This window comes from Carlito syrichta, unplaced genomic scaffold, assembly GCF_000164805.1.
Source record: "Carlito syrichta isolate Samal-C Ts95f unplaced genomic scaffold, Tarsius_syrichta-2.0.1 Scaffold308839, whole genome shotgun sequence".
In the NCBI taxonomy this organism is placed as follows: Eukaryota; Metazoa; Chordata; class Mammalia; order Primates; family Tarsiidae; genus Carlito; species Carlito syrichta.
This window is the reverse complement of record NW_007252935.1, coordinates 881910-898620: the sequence shown is the minus strand read 5'-3', so window position 1 is coordinate 898620 and position 16711 is coordinate 881910. Positions and strand designations below refer to the sequence as shown.

Sequence of the window (16711 nt, the reverse complement as noted above, 5' to 3'; positions counted from 1 at the left end):
CAGCTGCATGTATCATCCATTAACCACGAGGGCTGAAGATCTGTTTGCGAATGACTCTATTTCCAAACTTCCCATTGATTTGGAATTCAAGCCTAATTTCTAAGTGAAGTCATAAGACACCTCTCTCCCAATCCTGAGTCACATCTTTTGGAATGTTCTTTCTTGTATACAAGGCATAGCTTTTCCTATGAGATTCAAAACATAATTCCTATGGGATTCAAAACATAATTGTGGGTTTCCCAATACAATAAGGGCTACTTGGTGGCAGCAATGTTTCTAAGTAGTTTATTTATCAGCTACACCAGGACTAACAACACCAAGAATAATAACAAAAGGTTTGGCTTTCCTTGAAAATTGCAAATACATTTTGAGAACTGGTGTTAAGTATATAGCACTCAAAGTCATATAATCAAAGATATAATCAATGTGATGCTAAACATTTATGTTATCAAAGTAATCAAAGATACTACTTTTTGTCATTATTTTTCTATAATAATTACTTAAATATTAATTAAAAGTTAGATAAAGTTCCACTGTGTTTCAACAATATTTCTTCTAGTCCAAAAACTAATACTAAACTACTCTATTAAATGACTTCTCAATGGAAACATGTAAGGACTCATTTTGGGGGGAACTGAAAACTCATTATCACCTAAACTTCTTGGGAATTTTTGGAAATATCACATAAAAGATGAAATTAATATGATTCAAAGTTCACAAAGCTATGCTTTTCTACAGCAGAGGTGCCAAATTCATGGTACAAATGGACTTTCCTTCACCAATTTGAGTCCAAAGCAGACACCATGTATCACACTAAGCACTCACTTTTACCTAGCCTGGTCTTTATCATAGCTCCTGTACCGGGCAGTGACCATCATTCAACTAGAGTTGACCCATCAGAAAAAACCTAGGTACCCTATTCTAGATACTAAACTATAAGCCCGGCATCCACATTATAACTTTTGTATACACTCAGGCAGATTTAAACAGGAAGGTCAGCTCATTAAATACCCAACACTTTCCAAGGGAACAGCAAGTCAAAGAAGCCAGAGGAATGTTTAGTATCTCTGAAATTCATAAGGTGTACACCATTATAAATAGTAAACTTCTCAACTTCATTTAAAACAAAAAAAGGTGCTTTGGGATCACGTTTTTTTTTTCCTCCCCACAAGTCTGCATAAATAATTCTTTATTAAATTCCAGTAAACATAATTCCTTATTAAACTCCAGTAAACATATTCATGTTGAACAGATCAGTTTAGGTGTTTGTTGTCCTTACCTGGATAATGTTTTCCTGCATATCCAGGATGATTAAATTTGCTTCTGTAGCCAGATTGCCACTGATCAAGGCTTCTTGATCTAACTCTGCCTTTGTTCTAAGAAACCAAAAGAGGTCAAACTGAGGTGCATATCAAACCTGGCTGGGTTCTGACGATGGCAATCTATGTACCAAGGCGTATCTCCAAAACAGTCAACCTTGAAACTAAAACAAAGCAGCTGGCCATGACTAACTCAAGAGTGCAGGTGCTTTCTGTGACTCATGTCTTGTTAAAAAGATTGTCTAGGTAAGTTTCCAGGCCATCCTCATCCCCACGATTATTAATAATGATGACAATTATAAAAATAGCATATGGGTCGAGAGGCAATTATCGGTTGCTACCAGCAATTAGGCTATCCCATGAGATTGTCGCCTGAGCCTCCAGGCTGTGCCTGCGTTTCATGCATGAAAATTGTCTCCAGATCTGAGCATGGGGAAGCCCCGGCCACACACTGGATATGATGTGAATCTGTTAAACAGCAATGCTGCTGGCTTAGGAGAGGGTGATGCTTCACAGCCAGGGCACCCTGCTGTTGGTCAGCCAAGTGTGTGGTGTCCTTTGTCCTTTGCCATTGGGAAGCAAGGTTGTATTCCTGTAGGGCAGGTCATCTTACATCTTGCTGGCCATTACTGGTCGTTTTCTATTAGGGGTGGGAACTTGCCAGGTGTGGCTTCCCTAAGAGTTTTCATTTTCAGAAACCAGAGCCTGTTATGCATTGGTCATTTATTCTCATAAAATTGAAATGAAGCTGGAAAAGGATATTTTGTATCACCAATCAAATTTAATTGCACAGAAAGAGAGGTGTGAAGAATTGACTTTCTTAGATGTTCTGTGGCCAAGATGATATCATGATATCAGCTCCAACGTCTTGAACCAGGATTACTCCTTAGCTGTTCTCGAGTCCCCTTAACTCAATAATGGGGGTGCTGCAGTTGCTTACATACTGTTGAGGGCTCAGAATAAATATTTTTTGTGTGTTTTAAATATTTTCATGCTATTCTTGGGCTCCTGGTCCCAAGCTGCTTGACACTTTTTCTTATTCTCCCAGTGATAATGCATGTATAAAAAAAGGGAAATCAAAAAGTTCTTTTTAATTAATTTACTGATAGGTTTAAATTTAGAGCAATGCTGTTTGATAGAAACAATGGAGGCCACATATGTCATTTTATATTTGTGGTAGCCATGTTAAAAAAATAAGAAACAGATAAAATTATTTTTATATATGTAATCTGAAAGATCAAAAATACTATCTGCATGTAATCGACATAAAATTACTAATGAAATAATTTGTTTGTTTATTTGTAGTAAGTCTTCAAAATCTGGCAGGGATTTTTCACTTACTTCTCAATTGGAACTAGCTACATTTCAAGCATTCAACGACTAATGTGGCTAGTGACCAGCGGATGTAAAGTGTTCCAATCTGTTTTTTTCCCCAATTTTTTATTGTGGTAAAATACACATAACATAAAGTTTACCATCTTAGCCATTTTTTATGTTTACAATTCAATGATATTAAGCATATTTGTATTGTTGGGCAACCATGACAGCCACTGATCTGGTTTTTTAAAAGCCTACCAGCTCTTCCTTTAAAACAGTGGTTCTCAGATGTGGTTGCACAATGGAATCACCTGGGGAGCTTTACCAACTACTGATTCCTGAGTTCTGCTGGAGTTTCTGATTGAATTGGTCGAGGGTGAAACCGGGCACTTGTAGCTTTAGAAGCCCTCCAGGTGATTCTAATGTGCAGCCTAGGTGGAAAATTACTGCTCGGAAACAGAGCCAAAAGAATTAAAAAGTGATCAGAAAGAAAAAGTGAAATCCACTACTGTTATAATTACAAAAACTTTTCCAAATAGGTATGTTTAGCAGTTGTACTTTTACTATGGTTTCTCTAAAAAAAAAAAAAAAAAAAAAAAAGGGCATAGCCCCTGAGGATTTGTAGATGTCAGTCATGAGCTCTAATAATGAACAGCCTACTAGGTAGCTCAGGGCTGAGAACTAACCCAGAGAGAACTGGTAGGCTGTGCATGTATTGCTACTACAAGTAAAAGGAAAAGGCTTCCCAAAATATCAATTTACACAGCCCAGGCAAAACATACCCTGTTAGGGCTCTTATAATCTAACAGAGTAGATGAGCTAACCACCTAAGCAGTTCTACAGCACCTACTGCAAGCACATTTTTTTTGTTGTGGTTGTTCACTACCTGAACTAGCATGGATTCTCAGATCCAAAAATCTTATAAATCAGTTTGAGGAAATTAGAGCAAGAATAAAATAGGCATTATTAATATCAACAACTGGGTTTTTCAAGTAACATCTATAATAAAAATCTATTTCTCTTTAATGTTTTTGAATAAATCTGGCTCTCAGAAGTCCCAAAGTAGACTAGAATGATTCATTCATGTGGTTACAGCAAAGATGCAAACTCATATTTATAAAACAACATTGCTAGCCAAGTCCGCCACATTTCCCTCTTTTGATGGGTGCTTTATGCACCATGGGGATATCCTACCTATACCTTGTCAACTGTGAGGAAGGTGTCTTTAACCATACAGTATTGTGCTCAGTAAACCTAGGGATTCATCAGACAACCTGTGGCTAAGAGACAGGAGACATGTGCTGTCTATTCAAACACATTTAGCTTTAGCTTACATGTCTAAATTGTTGCACATATATCAATATATATCAACAAATATCAATATAGCTCTATCTATCCATCTATAGCATATTGCAATCCAAGCAGGATTTTCTTCTTTTATTTCTGTTTAATTTTTCCTTATAACTGTAGATATCATAATACACATGCATTGCAGAAAATATAACAAAGTATAAAAAAGAAAACATCAATTACCTATATTTCCAACGCCCAAAGGAAACCACAATTACTATTTTAGTAAATTTTCTTCTAGCTTTTACAAATGCATTTAGCATATGCATTCAAGGTTTGAGATTATACACCAAAAACCAAGTATCTGTCCTGCTTTTGTTCACTTACCATTATATCATAAGCATTTCCCCATGTCATTAACGTGATTTCAAAACATTTTAATGGCAACCTAACATTTTAAATATAGTCTCCTAATCTTGAGCACTTAGAATGTGTCCAATTTTTAAAGACAAAGTTAAGTAATGCTGACATAAATATCCCTGAATATATATCTTTGTACACATTTCCAGAATAGAAATAAGGACTTGAAATTATGTATTCTTAGGCACTGCGTCTTGCTCTCTGTATTTCCCTGCCTCCTCCAGTCCCATCACCTGCTTTTATTAAGCTATCTGAGGTTGCTCAATAAATGTTAGTTTTCTTTAAATGCTTATCATTGTGATACATTTCTAAGTGTGGGAAATACCTTTGATTATCCTGGGTCCCTGAATGAACTGTATTTACACAGATAATGATGATTCACTTTCTTACCCTTGGAAGGATACAGTTGTTTCAGTAATACAAGTAGCCTGAGAAAAATTGTTTTGAACTTTAGGTAAAAGGAGCACAAAGTTGTTGAGTGACTCACTTATCTAGCTTCTCATTAGCTTGCCGCCAATGTGTCTGCTCTTTCTTCCATCTCAAATTTTCATTTAGGCCTGGAAATCGGTCATTGCCTAGGAGTTAAGAAATGCATGATAGGAATTTGATTAGTGTGAAACCCTCCAAGATAACCAGAATCTCATAACAAGCTCAACTGAGAGGCCTCAGCATCATTTCTCCAGTTAATTAACGTCCATGCAGGTTGCTGGTAGGAGACAAAGCTACTGTGCCTATGTCCATGTTGGTCTGCTTTTGATTGATAGGCTAGATCTTTTGAAGACCTCCTACCTATCTGGGGTGCTGGGGAGTACATTACTCATGAGCAGAGGGTTCCAGAGAAACTTTGGGGCTTACCAAATTATTAGGTGAAACGTATAGGTATCAAATGAAGGTGCCCGACCACCATTGAAAACTATGAGCTCCTTCCAAGTTCTCTGCCATTATGTCCAGTTGAACAGAATTAGCTGTCATTGTTTTACTTGGAGCACAGTGAATATGATTGAAGGTACCAGGGCATTTCACTCTATTCTAGAGTGATGATCCCAGCCTTTTTGAGATGACTCCTCGGGTGGTGATGTCCTTGGATGACTGAAATACTCTGAAGCTCTTTTGAGGAATTGGTTCCATTTGAATATCACCCTGAATGGTTTGGGGAGATGGTCTTGGATCAAGAACTATCCAGTTTCTTGACCATGTTCCAGATAGACTAGTCAAACATCACCTAGAGAGGCCTCAGCCTTGAGGGAGACACTTTCCATTTCATCCATGACTCACATTCTCGGAGTCTACCAACAAGTATTAATTAACAGATGTCATTGGAGACATTTTCAGGGTTCCTGTGATTGTTGAATGGGGCTCCCTCTTAGAGGCACTGGGCTAAAATTACATACACACACAGAATCCCAGGACCTGCTGTTTCTGATATTAGCATAAATGCTTCAAGAAAGTGATGGTGTCTACTCATGTTGGGAGAACATTCCTTCCCACAAAGGGTGAAAAACTGTCTGACAGAAGGCAGAGAAGGACCAGTGCAACACACCTGGAGCTCGCCGGCGCATCATCTCTCCTCTGGCTCCCTCCCCACGGAGTAAAGCCTCTTCCAGTCTGGCCTTGACATCCCTGGACTTCTGCAGGACTTGAGTACTGACTTTATCAGAACTCTGTTTTCCCTAGACAGGACAGAGGCAGGAGGACATTTCGTTTGGTGAGATCTCTGTCAATATGGAGAACTGTCAACACAGGATACTCCATAGTGATGTCAGCCAGTTTCAACGTGTGCTACACAGAGGCACTATTTTGGGGGTTCCTATGGCTGAAATTCTGTTACTAGGAATGGGGTTCTCTTTGCAAAAGGCAGTGATCCTTTCCTTGTAGACTGATATCTATACATGCTAATAGGTTATGAATTTGAAGATATAAATAAGAAAAAGCAATGATGCCTCCAAGCCTCAAAGGAGAAGAGTAACAAGATAGGATTGAATTTGGGATATGAGAGCTGGTATAAAATTGAGCCATCCCACACTTACCTTGTACTCAAAACATGAGACACAGATGAAAAGTAGATCTAAAATCCTATTTAGCTGCATTGATGGCAGGTCGGCAATCCACTTCCTAATGAGGCTCTGGTCAGCATTTTTCATGATCCAGAGGAAGCAAATCATGAGGTTGCGAGTAGTGTCAGCGTTCAGCATGTTGTACTGCTTATAAGGCTGGAAGAAGGCACAATGGGGGATGAAGGCCGGGGAAGAAATCAAGCCACAGAAAAATTGGAACACTGTGACTATACTTCCCTGCAAGGCCAGGATCTATTTCCAGCATCCCTGCCTTCCCTAGGCAGGGAAATTTGTGTTCTTGGAGCACATCCAGCCAAGAAGAGCTTACCTGGGGCAGTATTTGAGCCAGGCTTTTAACCACATACCTGAGTATTTTGTCTTTTTTTTTTTTTGAGGTGGAGTCTCACTCTGTCACCCAGACTCGTAGTGCGGTGGCACACTCACGGCCACTGCAGCCTCGACCTGCTGGGCTCAGGCAATCCTTCCGCCTCAGCCTTCCAAGTAGCTGGAATTACGGGCGTGCACTACCATGCCTGGCTTATTTTTTGATTTATTGTAGAGACAAGGTCTCACCAATTTGCCCAGGTTGGTCTCGAAGCCCTGAGCTCAGGCAATCCTCTCACCTAGGCTTCCCAAAGTGCTGGGATTACAGACTTGAGCCATCGTGCCTGGCTGTACCCTCTGTCTTAAGAGCAGTGTGTCCTGGTGCTCTGTCTGGGACCTTGACCATGCTCTACAATCTCAATGATACAAAGGGGCTTTCATATCGCTAAGATCTCCAAGCATTTCTCCTTCATGCTGGACAGCAGGGGGATGGACTTCTAGACGAGAACAAACCTGGCCAAGTACCATGACTAATCTCACTGTTCAATACTCAGCTTCGTTGTTACATAGTCCAAAGTATAATATAAAGGTCAGGAACTACTCAGCAAATTAATCAAATCCACATTAGTGGAGTCCTCTGTAATGGGCTTTGACCACAGCTTATGTTTGTCTGGGACCGGGAGTGGGGTGGGGATTCAGGCTATTTGCTTTAATACCTTGGCCACAAGTATTCATTTTAGAGTGCTGAGCACACTTTCTGTTACTCATCACATCAACACAACCAACAATATAAGGCTGCACCCTTGGTTCATGTGGCATAGCTAATATCCAGTGGAATGTAGTGGTGCAATCGCAGTGAGGTATTTGTGTGTATGTGAGGGAAATGTTAGTGTTGGATGGAAAATAAAAGAGGTTATGAAGTTACTTTGACTTTAGTTTTTCTGAGTTTGTTGACAAGAATAAAGGAAATCTTGAGATATAACTTCAAGGGAATATGTTCTATTTTTCACAGAGAATATGTTTGGGCATTCGAATTTCTCCCTTAGAGACAAATAATGTAAAATCGCCTCAAGCAGCTAACTTTGGTAAGATGGATATCGGATATTAGAAAGGTGGAGGAGGTCATAAAACACACAATATTTTTCAAACTGTTAGATTGATGATGTCAAATCTCAAATGTCTTTTCTCCTTCTTATCTTCCTGCCTCACTGTTCCCCCAGTCCTCATGAGGATGGTGGGGTGGGAGGGTTGTTAAGTGCTGGAGTGAAGAAAAGAAAGTCATCCAGCAAAAAAGAGTTAGGATGAGATTCTGCCTTCTCAGATGAGAATTGAATTGAGTTCTCTGCAGATATATACCCTACACTGAAATGTAAAATTAAATTAAGCTGGAGGCATAGTGTTGTCTTGACAAGAGGTGGTTAGAGCTCACCAATGACAGAGTAAGTGAATCAGCAGATGCATTCCCAGAACAGCCTCTTTAAGCCCAAAGACTCAGTGAGGACGACCAGAACCAAACAACTCTCCTTAGGATCCCTGAGAACCTGGAAAAGCTGAAGCCTTTGCTTAAGAAACACTTACCCCAAGCTTCCTACCCCTTCAATCTCTCTTTTTGGAGGCAGAACACAGCATGAATAGTAAACACACAGCCTGAACACAGCCCAAGCCCCTACCCTGAGGGAGCCTTGGTTTGATCTCCTTTGCAATGAGCTCAGATTTCTCAAGTTTTCCTCTTTCTAGGTTTCTTGAGCCTTGAACTCAGTACTACTGGGGCCACCTGAATTTGGTCTGCGCGTCTCTTCCCATTGCCAGAACCCTGTCTGACTTGTGTGCTCCTTGGCTGCCAGCCTCACAATGATTCCTTCCAGCATAGAGTAATGAGGCAGAAACCATCATTGCTGGTTTTAAGCTGGGTTCTCTCATCAGAAGATGGGAGAAGACACAAAGTGAAAAATAAACTAACAAATGTGCACCGACATACCAAGGAAGATAGCATTATTCCACTTGTCTTCAAATTAAAATGATTCCCAGCTATGGCCAGGGCGACATTCTGGTTAATTGCACTGGTCCCTTCTTGTTCTTCATCTGAGCCATTGGTGCGACTCTTCCCACTACGAGCATCTGCAGCTGCAATAAAAGCATCATTTGTGATGTCAAGCCAAAGATATATTTCCCTATGTCTCCTACCCAATAAATGACTAATACTTCTCAGTTACTAAAGTCAGCACAGTAGTTTAAAAGCTGTTGTTTAGTATTCTTCATCCATAAGAAAAAACTGACAGGCTAATAAAAGAAGCAAAATGTCCAGCACAAGATTAGCCTAGAAATTAATTTTTTTAATCGTGTAAATAAAATTTTTCAGGCTGGGCGCAGCGGCTCACACCTGTAATCACAGCTCTTTGGGAGGTCAGGGTGGGAGAAGTGCTTGAGCTCAGGAGTTCGAGACCAGCCTAAACAATATAGTAAGACCTCATTTCTACAAAAAAAATTAAAAAATTAGCCAAGCATGGTGGTGCACACCTGTAGTCCCAGCTGCTTGGTAGGCTGAGGCAGAAGGATCACCTAAGCCTAGGAGGTGGAGGCTGTGGTGAGCTGTGATTGTGCCACTGCACGCCAGCTGGGGCTACAGTTCAAAAAAAATTTTTTTTTCAAAACTTTCATAACATTTTCCTGTAACATAATAATTTTTACTTTATTCTCATATTTTAAATAATGACACAATGGGAAGAAACCTACAATTATAGAATTAGGCATGTACCTTTTAGAATAATAAGCTATGATCACAAGTTCAGCAACAATTCATTAAATTTCAAATGTTTGAAATGAGTGCTAATTTGTTGTATCTATATAATATAGATATATTCATATTTATTGATAGGTCTAGATGTATGAAAGCAAAAAAAAAAAAAAAGAATCAATCATTTAACAGGACAATTTTTAAGAAAACTACCAGTCAGACACACACAAACTATTTGTTCAAGCAGTTCTGGGAGAAGTGTGTTAAAACACTCATAACTGATTGATTCACTAAAAAACTCAAGTTTTATTAGACTTGTCAACACTATGGCCATTTGGACCTTCAATTTTTTAGAAAAATTTGAGTGTAAACAGCATTTCCTCCACTAAAGTTGTAAAAACAGAATCCAGTTCTTAGAAATAATCATTTATTATTGTGTTTTTAAGGCAATTGGGATTTAAAACAAATGGTGAAATAAATAGCATATGGAAATTATGTGAGATCTGCTAACATTATCACGACTCATGTAAAGATACAGTCTAACTTTCCCTTAATATTCATAGGATTATGGTTACAAAAAAAAAATTTGCTGTGCAACATGCTTTTATAGAAGTCATCTACTTTCATCATTATCATAACCTTAAGAGGTAGGCATTGTTATTACATTTTTAAAGTTTGCAGGATGAAGAAAAGGCATTGAAAAGATGAACTTTTCAAATGCCACATATACTAATGAATGGGTCTAGAATTTGAATTCAGATGTACCTTTCGAAAGACTATATTCTTCTTAGTTTATCAAACTAAGGAGTCTATACTTAATAGAGGACTATACTACCTGTAATAATAAAAATACTTTTTACTATTTTCTGTCTTGTCACCTACATCATGACCATTAAGTTCAATACATATATAAAGAAAGCTTTGAAATTCAAGTTACTCCAAGACCAAGCGTTGAAACGTTCTGATTACAAGTGACTGATATGGAAAATTCTAATCAACAAGAAAGCTTTGGGGACTGTGTGCTAAAGCGGTTCCCTGCTTTGGGAACGAGAAAGTTATAGTTCTTCAAGTGGAACTTTCTAGAAACTCACCAGCAGAGATTCTCAAAATGGGCTGCAAGTCACATGCCATGATCCTCATCACATCTTTAAATTTTGGAAACAACTCTGTTCTCAATTCCCTCCTATCAGGTGCTCCCAGAGGAAGCCATTCACCTCAGTAGGCAGCTTGCTCATCCTGCGTGCCAAGCTTGTTTCTGTAATTTCTTTGCCCTTCTGGACCAATAGAACTCAATCCACAAACTCTAACCCTTGTCTCTCAAATCATTCTCTTCATAGTTCCCCCAATTAGCGGTTAGCTGGAGAAATTTTTTTTAAGAAAGGAGATAATTACTTTCATAGAAATGCTTGTGTTTTATTTAATGACTTGTTTGAATAGAAAGTCATAGGTGTTTGGTCTTATTTTTCTGCTATTATTTCATTCTTTGTGTATGGTATATGGTTTATTAAATTCATCCTCTACTAGCAAATCAATCAATAAATGAATGAACAAATAATTTCAAAACAAAAAACATACATGAATACATGAGACTATGTACCTATTTTTCTTCTCTTTTTCTTTTCTTTTTTTATTTGTTACAGATTAGGGCCTGTGTTAAAAAGGTTTGGAGAGCACTGTTGTGAAGGATCGCTCCTTCAAGCATATCAGCACTAAAGCTAATGACAGAGACCTTATTCTGGTGGAGAATTTGGCAGGGGCTCTATCAATCTGAGAAAGAAAACAGAAGGGTTGTTACCTGTAAAGTCGTAGAGCTGTGGCAAAGCATCCAAAATGATGCCAACTAAAGGCAGGTAAAGGGCAGCAATTTTGACCTTCACCTCCGGCTTGACACAACGTGGGTCCAGGTCATGAGAACTCAGCAGGCTGTGGATGGCACTGACAGCTTTTCTTTGTACTTTGCTGATCCTGTTGGCACAATATAGGAAGCTAGAGGTTATGGTGAAGGAAGATGGATCAAAATGCTCTTACATAGTACACAGTGATCAAAAATAATTGTGTGAGTCCTCCAATTGTGTTCTTTTTTCAAGATTGTTTTGGTTACATTGGTTCCCTTAAATTTCCACACAAATTTTAAAATCAGTTTGTTAATTGTTGCAAAAAAGCCAGCTGCTATTTTGAGAGAAACTGAATCTGTAGACTAATGTTGGGAATACTGCTATCTTTTTGTTGTTGTTGTTGTTGGAGTCTCATTCTTTGTCACCCAGGCTGGAGTGCAGTGACCTGCTGGGTTTAGGTGATCTTTCCACCTCAGCCTTCTAAGTAGCTGGAACTATAGATGCATGCCACCATACCCTGCTAGTTTTTGTGATTTATTGTAGAGATGAGGTCTCACCAAGTTGCCTAGGCTGGTCTTGAACCTCCAGGTTCAGGCATTCCTCTCACCTTGGCCTCCCAAAGTGCTGGGGTTACTAAATCTTCCAATCCATGAACAGGAGTGATCTCTCCATTTATTTAGCCCTCTCTTTCTTTCACTAGTGTTCTGACATTTTTAATGTACAAGTCTTGTACTTCTTTTGTTAAATTTATTCCTAAGTATTTTATTCGTTTTGATGCTATTTTAAATGAAACTATTTCCTTAATTTCATTTTCAGACGTTTCTTCATAAGTATATAGTCAGTTGGTTTTTGTAATTCGATCTTGTACCCTACAACCTTGCTGAACTCATTTATTAGTTGTGTGTGTGTGTGTGTGTGTGTGTGTGTGTGTGGTGTGTGGATGGATCCCTTAGGATATTCTATAAACAAGATTATGTCATCTGTGAATAGAGATAGTTTTACTTCTTTTTACATTATATTACATTATATTACATAGATGATTTTACATTATTTTCTTGCCTAATTGCCCATCTAGTGTTGAATAAAAGCGGCAAAGGTGGGCATTTTTGTCTTGTTCCTAATCATAGGGGGAAAATATTCAGACTTTTACTAGTAAGTATCATGTTAGTTATGGGTTTTTCATACAGACCCTTAGTCAGTTTAAGAAAGTTCTCTTATATTCCTAAAGTGTTTGTTAACTGTTTTATCAGGAAGGAGTATCAGAATTATGAAATGCTTTCTTTGCATCTATCAAGATGATTTGTGTTCTTTTGTCCTTTATTCTATTAATATGGTATATCAATTAATTTTCAGATATCATACCTGTCTTGTATTCCTGGGATAAATCCTACTAAGCAATGGTATACACACACACATACACACACTCACTTTTTTTTGAGACAAGATTTTGCTCTGTTGCCCAGGCTGGAGTGCAATGGCACAATCATAACTCATACCTCACTTCAGCCTCAAACTCCTGGGCTCAACTGATCCTCCTGCCTTAGCCTCCCAGTAGTTGTGACTACAGCATGCACTGCTATGCCTGGCTAATTTTATAATTTTTTTTTATAGAGGCAGGGTCTCACTCTGTTGCCCAGGGCGGTCTCAATACCCTAGCCTTAGGCAATTTTCATGTCTTGGCCTCCTAAAGTGCTGGGATTATAGGCATGGGCCACCATGCCCATGCCTGACCTCTGTTGTTTTTCTATTCTCTATTTCATTTATTTTGGCTAAAATCTTTATTATTTCCTACCATCTGCTTACTTTGGATTTAGTTTGTGCTCCTTTCCTAGTTCCGCATATATTCTTTTGATATTCTGTTAAAATCATGTACACATATTTACCTATTCAAGAACAGTAAATTAAAATAAAAATTAAAAATTAGGCTATATTTATCCTCCAAAGAAACGAGTTTTAATGTCTACCAAAAGCCACGTATAGGAATGTTCATAGCAGTTTTTTTCATAATAGCCCCAAATTGGAAGCAACTCAGATATCTATTTATAATAGACAAAAAAAATACTAGATATAGTTGAAAGAAAAAAATGAACTACTGATACATACAACCACACTGAAGAATCTCACAGGCACAATATTCAGCAAAAGAATATGAAGTTTAATAATAGGAAATACTAACCTCCGGTAATAAAAGTCAGAATAGTGGTTACCTGTGGGGGAACTATGACTAAAAGGGGGTAACAGGAAATGCTCTGGGGTACTGGAAATATCCTGTTTTGATCTGGCTGGTGGTTACCCAAATACATTCATAAGTAAAAGTAAATTGCACTTTACACTTAAAAATTGGGTACTTTATACCAATTATATCTCAATAAAAAGTAAATAAACTAAAGTCAAACATTTAATAGAGTACCTGGAACCTAGCTATAGGTGTTGAATTTCTTTCAAACAAAATAAGGTTACATCGCTGGGCTCGGTGGCTCAGCCTGTAATCCCGCGCTTTGGGAGGCTGAGGTGAGTGGATTGCCTGAGCCCGTGGGTTCGAGACCCGCCAGGACAATTTGGTGAGACCTCATCTCTACAATAAGTCAAAAAAATTAGCCGGGCGTGGTAGCGTGCGCCTGTAATTCCAGCTACTTGGAAGGCTGGGGCAAAAGGATCACTGGAGCCCAGCAGGTTGAGGCTACGGTGGCCAGGAGTGTGACACTGCACTCTAGTCTGGGTGACAGAGTGAGTCTCTAACTCAAAAAATAAAAATAAAAAAATTTTTAAAAAGGCTACATGAGAATCCAGGGTTATATAGAAAATATTAACCAAATGTTTAATGACTTTGATTATTACACGGTGACTAAAATAAGATAATTGAAATTGCATTTCAAAAGTTATTCTTGTTCTTGTCTACCATTTTAGTCTGTGGTCCTGGCAATGGTTTTGTTTTGAATAAGGCAATGCAATTTGCTAGCTTAAATAAAGAAGCTTGACAATTTCTAAGTGCTTGAAAATCCTGTGGATTTAGTGATGTGTGGACATTTTTGGATATACCCAGATGTGTGTGTGGGAGGGGTTCAAGGGACACCCACTGAAAACTGGAGCTGTGGTTCCATACAGGGGTCCAGGTACTGAGAGGTGTCCCATCAGCCCTTGCCCCATGGATGGGCAGGTATTGGTGAGTCTACTAATTGTCTTGGCAGAAAAAGAAGTGCTGATCAATAAGTACTGCTAAAAGACTAAATGTTTCTGAGGTATTAGCCCACATGGTAAAGTCATGACAGTATTTCTAATGACTTTCCAGGGGAGCAACTGACAATCCAGCAATCACAGATTATTCTGCTGTCAAAAGGAGTGACGCTGTTAATTAGTTACTCTCTGGGGGGCTATATAAGGTACTGTGTGTGTGTGTGTGTGTGTGTGTCTGAAGGATGTATCTACCTGATTAAACATAATTACATGATGATCTCTGAATACAGTCTACCCTGTTGCTCGTAATATAACAGCGACAATTTTACAAGGAATAAAAAACAGATGTCAGGGCTGTTTCCAGCTAAAGTGAAAATGGAAAACAGAAACTACTATAATGTAAACACTAAAGATTATTTTCAGAAATCACTTAAAGCAGTGCTATTAAAGCACAATTAAGAAAATACGTGTGCTTATAGGAGAAGGCAATTTTCTTTGTGTTCAAATTTCTCAGCATCTTATCAATATATATGTCAGTGCACTTTTTTGTTGCTATGGAAATGTATGTTGGTGATACGGTAGAAAATTGGAAGAAATTTATTTAGGGTAAAGAGAAAAGGATGGAATTGAAGCCATGGAAAATGAAGCTCTCTAAGGAGCTACTTAGGACATGAATTTCTAGAAGGAGGGAGGATTTAGAGCTAAGAACATGAGGTCTCTCACACTGTCCTACTAGGAGACAGAGACATATTCACTTAAGCAGTGTCATATAGGCAGAGTGCTTGGGACACATTTGTTATTACAGTTGCTCGAACTCAATGGGCTCCCATAACTGTTTCATGCAGGAAACTCCTATTTACTTCACTAAAATATAAACACTTTGGGAGAACTTGAGAACTTTCAGTTAGACAAAAATCCATAACACACAGCAATGCTACCATTAATTAGCATCTTTTATTTTAGAAATTGGCTGTGGAATTCATAGGAGTAGTTTTCCCAGGCAGGGAGATGGTTTGGTGTTAAGAGAGCGGGTCCTTAGGAGGAACTCAGAAGACCATGGCTCTAGGTTTGCTTCTGCTGTGTAATGTCAGGCAAGTTGCTTCAATTCTGTGTGCTTAATCTGAACACCAAAAGTTTGACCCTCCTGTACTCCAGCCTGGGTGACAGAGTGAGACTCCAACTCAAAAAAAAAAAAAAAAAAAAAGTTTGACCCTCAGTTACTTTCCAATCCCAATAATCTTTGATTCTGAGTTCCTGAATAGTGAACCCCGAGGGGGGGTGGGTGGAAGAGGCAAGGAATTTTGCCTGTTTTGTGTACTAATATATTTCTGATGTATTCCAACATTCAACCGTGTCTGCCTCACAGGAGGCATTCAGTAATTGTCAAGTGGAATATATACTGTTTTAGAAGGCAATGTCTCCTTCAAGTCAATCAGGCAGGCTGTGAGTTTCTGATCCTAAGGGCTCATAGAGCACAGAGAAGGAAGAAGAAGGATGTGGGGCCTACACCCCTATCTCTGTTTGTTCACTTTTAGGCTAGATATTGCCACTTGCCCCTGAGCGATCAGATAGGTAAGAGATGGAAGGATTCATGAGCCCAGGATGGGTGGTATCTCTCTTAGCCTGAGAAGGCCTGTGTGCAAGAAACCTAATCTGGACACATGGCAACTGCCTTCTTCTCAATAATTATTTCCTTTGTCATCACGGACCCAAGTGGCATCTCGCAATGGCCTCTATGCGCTGTCACCTTTCTTAAAAATGGTTTTGTTCCTAGGGAGTTCACTAATCAACACATCCCCAGGAAACCTGCTGTAGTAGAATTGGCAAATTCCACTCCATAAATAAGTGACTAAGCAAAGTCATTTTGTGGTTCCTCCCCTCCCCTCTCACATGCCTTTCTACATTCCTGTTGGCATCATTTTCTCCATCACAGATGCTTTTACTCCTCAGAACAGGTATATGGTGGCATTTTTCACCAAATGTGAGAAGTTGGACTGAAAACTTTATTAAGGAATATCTTTTTTTTTTTCTTCATGTTCCATTTTAAATGTCGGATACATACCCTTCCCCTTCGGCATCCAGGGCAGCTGCCAGTTCTGTGAAGAGAAGTCCCGTGAGGAAGTGCTGCTGGCGGTACTCTGGAGTCAGGTCAAACATGCTGGCGATCTTCTGGTCCTGGAAACTGGAGCAGGAGCTCGAGTTCTACAGTAACACAAGGAGCAGTTTTATGAGTAACAAGAACTG

General features: G+C 38.9%; 1 protein-coding gene across 3 annotated transcripts in view; it reads right to left on the bottom strand.

Moving 5' to 3' along the window:
- DOCK8 (dedicator of cytokinesis 8) overlaps positions 1–16711 on the bottom strand; it is a 222952-nt gene that overhangs the window by 37547 nt on the left and 168694 nt on the right. For all 3 annotated transcript variants that reach the window (XM_008066066.1, XM_008066067.1, XM_008066068.1), the window contains 7 exons: positions 16530–16669; positions 11254–11423; positions 8703–8848; positions 6374–6556; positions 5887–6016; positions 4834–4921; positions 1280–1376 (listed from right to left, as the gene is read on the bottom strand). In XM_008066066.1, coding sequence (XP_008064257.1) covers positions 1280–1376; positions 4834–4921; positions 5887–6016; positions 6374–6556; positions 8703–8848; positions 11254–11423; positions 16530–16669 — 954 coding nt within the window. The remainder of the gene's footprint in view (positions 1–1279; positions 1377–4833; positions 4922–5886; positions 6017–6373; positions 6557–8702; positions 8849–11253; positions 11424–16529; positions 16670–16711) is intronic.